Raw genomic sequence first — 3,517 nt, forward strand, 5'->3', positions numbered from 1 at the left:
AGCGTGGTCCAACAGGGCTGTAGCCTGGATATACTCTAATTTTGAGTGCTGAGACACAGCATGGAGACCATGCAGTGATCTGGTAAAGTGTAGAGAGTTAGGAGCAGAGCGGTGGTTTGCACACTGTTATTTCTGAGGGCCTCACCTCTATGTTAGAGATCATCTGGATCGGTCCACCTTGTACAAATTGGGTTTAGCCCTGGCAAATTGTCAGTGTTGCCTGGGGCTGGGCAAGGGCCGGCTGCCCCCGTCAAAAAGCATGATGCATATCTGCACTTGGGTCTCATGCTTGGAGTAAGAAAAGCTATTTTGAGAAGGGAAGAAAAACACAAAAACTCTTCTACTTTTCTCTCCTTATGGTGCCCTTGTTATGAAGGAAGGTTGGTTGAGTACCAAGACCCAAGACGTGCTCTGGTACATTAATACAGCTGAAAATGTTATCAGCCATGGATACTGCCTTAACCTATGCTGCTTGAGCAGAAGTCAGTTTGTAATGTGTAATAAAAGACATGATGGACTTTTTTTTTAATGAGATAACCAAGAAATGGGATTTACTTCATATTTTAAGAAATTAGACTATATCAAATGTGTAATAAAAATATTTTCTATAGGATTTTAAAATATATACATATATAAACTACCTTAATTTTTAATGCCCTGTTGATATTGATGTGGTCTCTACAGTATCTAAGTGTAATTAAGTGAGGCTGCCCAGCAACCTCCATTATACCTCAAACAGTGATAACAAAACTTGAAGCCTTGTCCACACTGTAAATTAAACCTGCGTGAAAACGGGATCTGAAATTGTCTTCCAGGCCTGATCCAGCACCTGTTAATAGTCACGCTAAGTCCAATCCTGACTGCAGGAGCTGGATTAGGTCCTAGACACAGTCCCAAAATGACGTGGTTTCCAACCCTGTTGGCTGGGCAACGCTGAAGGCACCTGAGGGAGTTACTGTGACCCTTGAGGCACTTCCTGGTAAAATAAAAAATATTAGATATTTTATTTAGAATATTTAGGGATATTTAGAAACAGTCTTAAGACAATCTGGGAACATCTATACTTCACTTTGAAGAGGGGCCCAAACTGACTATGTGTCCCGGACATAGCCTTTGCTCAGACACTGGTTGTAGACTTTAGTAAAGCTTAAGGGAGGATGAGGGCTTGGGGCGGGTGATGGAGCAAAGAGCATTCATGCCTGCATCCTTCCTACAGCATCCATCTCCACATATCCCCCCCCAGCCTTGCTTGCCCAGCCCATGTGGAGGAGGTAAGTTGGCACCAGATCCTTCCACGAAGAGCTCCTGTGTCAAGTGCCTGCAATGGCCCATGGGGCTGAACTGGCACTTTCATCAAAGGCAACCTAAAATCGGTGATGAGGGTGAGGCGGCATAAGGGCTGAGAAGCACAGATTACAGTCTGGCCCTATGTCCACCGAGGACAGCGAGGACATGGCTTTGGGCTGCGCCTCCAACACCCAGCCAAAGACGGTTTGCATTCCTGTTTAATCTAGCACTGTCTAAAGCAAGTTCAGATTCATTTTCCATGCAAGGTTTGAAACACAGTGTAGACAAAGTGTGAGGGCCAGATCCTGATCTAACACAGGCAAAATTCGCCATTCTCATTGGCCTGAGCACTTACCCTTGCATTATACTTTAAGGTAGGTAGCATGAGAGTTCTCCTGCTTCAAAGAGTTAATATAGGGGATTTGACCACCTGCAGAGGAAAGTTTCTCACTGAGCTTTCGGTTCATCTGCTCCATGTGCCGGGTGTTCTTCCTGGCTTGCCGGAGAGACCTCTTGACTTTCTTCACCCGATCTCGCAGCTGTTTGTTGCGCTTCTCCAGTGTCGCCACCTTCTGCTGCAGCTTCTTCACTCTGTCCTCCTCCTCAAATAGGGCTTTCTGGACTGAGGAGCACATGAGCTGAGGGGACAGCAGAAACAAAATAGGAACAGGTGAACTTTACACAAAAACTCATTAAAGCAAGGGTTAATTCAGGTGTTCCTCAAAACACCTCACAGCTCTTCAAAAGTAGAATGCTTTTTTTGGAAGTTCTGTTCTTTTTTTGTACCTTTTTTAGTAAAATCCTCTCTTTCACTTCTGTATTCAGATAAGACCCCAAATTGTATATCTTAATGATACTAGTGATTCACAATTACTTTTATGAACTGTTTTGACAGACCTGTCCAGCCCGCTGAGGCTACATTGAATTTATGGAGGCAGGCTGCCCTATTTCTGATACGAAACTGGAGTTCAGGCCAAGGGGTGTCACTATTCATAGAATCATAGGATGTCTCAAGTTGGAAGGGACCCATAAGGATCATCAAGTCCAACTCCCTGCTCCTCGCAGAACTACCTAAAACTAAACCATATGACTAAAAGCATCATCCAGACACTCCTTGAACTCTGACAGGCGTGGTGCCATGACCACTTCCCTGGGGAGCCTGTTCCAGTGACCAACCACTCTCTCAGTGAAGAACCTTTTCCTAATGTCCAACCTGAACTTCCCCTGACACAGCTTCATTCCATTTCCTCCTCACAGCTCTTCAAAAGTAGAATGCTTTTTTTGGAAGTTCTGTTCTTTTTTTGTACCTTTTTTAGTAAAATCCTCTCTTTCACTTCTGTATTCAGATAAGACCCCAAATTGTATATCTTAATGATACTAGTGATTCACAATTACTTTTATGAACTGTTTTGACAGACCTGTCCAGCCCGCTGAGGCTACATTGAATTTATGGAGGCAGGCTGCCCTATTTCTGATACGAAACTGGAGTTCAGGCCAAGGGGTGTCACTATTTCATAGAATCTAGGATGTCTCAAGTTGGAAGGGACCCATAAGGATCATCAAGTCCAACTCCCTGCTCCTCGCAGAACTACCTAAAACTAAACCATATGACTAAGAGCATCATCCAGACGCTCCTTGAACTCGGACAGTCTTGGTGCTGTGACTGCTTCCCTGGGGAGCCTGTTCCAGTGACCAACCACTCTCTCAGTGAAGAACCTTTTCCTAATGTCCAACCTGAACTTCCCCTGACACAGTTTCATTCCATTTCCTCGTGTCCTATCGCTGGTCATCAGAGAGAGGAGATCAGCACCTCCCCCTCTGCTGCCCCCCTTGAGGAAGTTGTAGACTGTGATGAGGTCACCCTCAGCCTTCTCTTCTCCAAGCTGAACAAGCCAAGTGACCTCAGCTGCTCCTCGTAAGTCTTCTGACAGGCGTGGTGCCATGACCACTTCCCTGGGGAGCCTGTTCCAGTGACCAACCACTCTCTCAGTGAAGAACCTTTTCCTAATGTCCAACCTGAACTTCCCCTGACACAGCTTCATTCCATTTCCTCATGTCCTATTGTTTCCTATTGGAAAACTCTAGATTTGATTCAGCTTAGCAGCCCTTCAGAAACTCCAGATTTTGATGTGAGCTTGCCCTTTGCTTTTTATGTTAACATGTGAGCAGTGTTCCCCAGGGCTCAGTTTTGGGGCCGGTCTTGTTCAATATCTTTATCAGTGATCTGGAT

At 45.1% G+C, this 3,517-nt stretch overlaps 1 protein-coding gene across 1 annotated transcript in view; it reads right to left on the bottom strand.

Moving 5' to 3' along the window:
- Positions 1-584: 584 nt before the first annotated feature.
- The window catches only part of CCDC3 (coiled-coil domain containing 3), a 44,911-nt gene continuing 41,978 nt past the window's right edge, over positions 585-3,517 (bottom strand). Inside the window, exon 2 of the mRNA XM_009285493.1 lies at positions 585-1,925. Within this exon, the coding sequence (XP_009283768.1) occupies positions 1,650-1,925 (276 nt within the window). The 3' untranslated portion in view covers positions 585-1,649. The remainder of the gene's footprint in view (positions 1,926-3,517) is intronic.

This window comes from Aptenodytes forsteri, unplaced genomic scaffold, assembly GCF_000699145.1.
Source record: "Aptenodytes forsteri isolate BGI_AS27 unplaced genomic scaffold, ASM69914v1 Scaffold87, whole genome shotgun sequence".
Taxonomy (NCBI): domain Eukaryota; kingdom Metazoa; phylum Chordata; class Aves; order Sphenisciformes; family Spheniscidae; genus Aptenodytes; species Aptenodytes forsteri.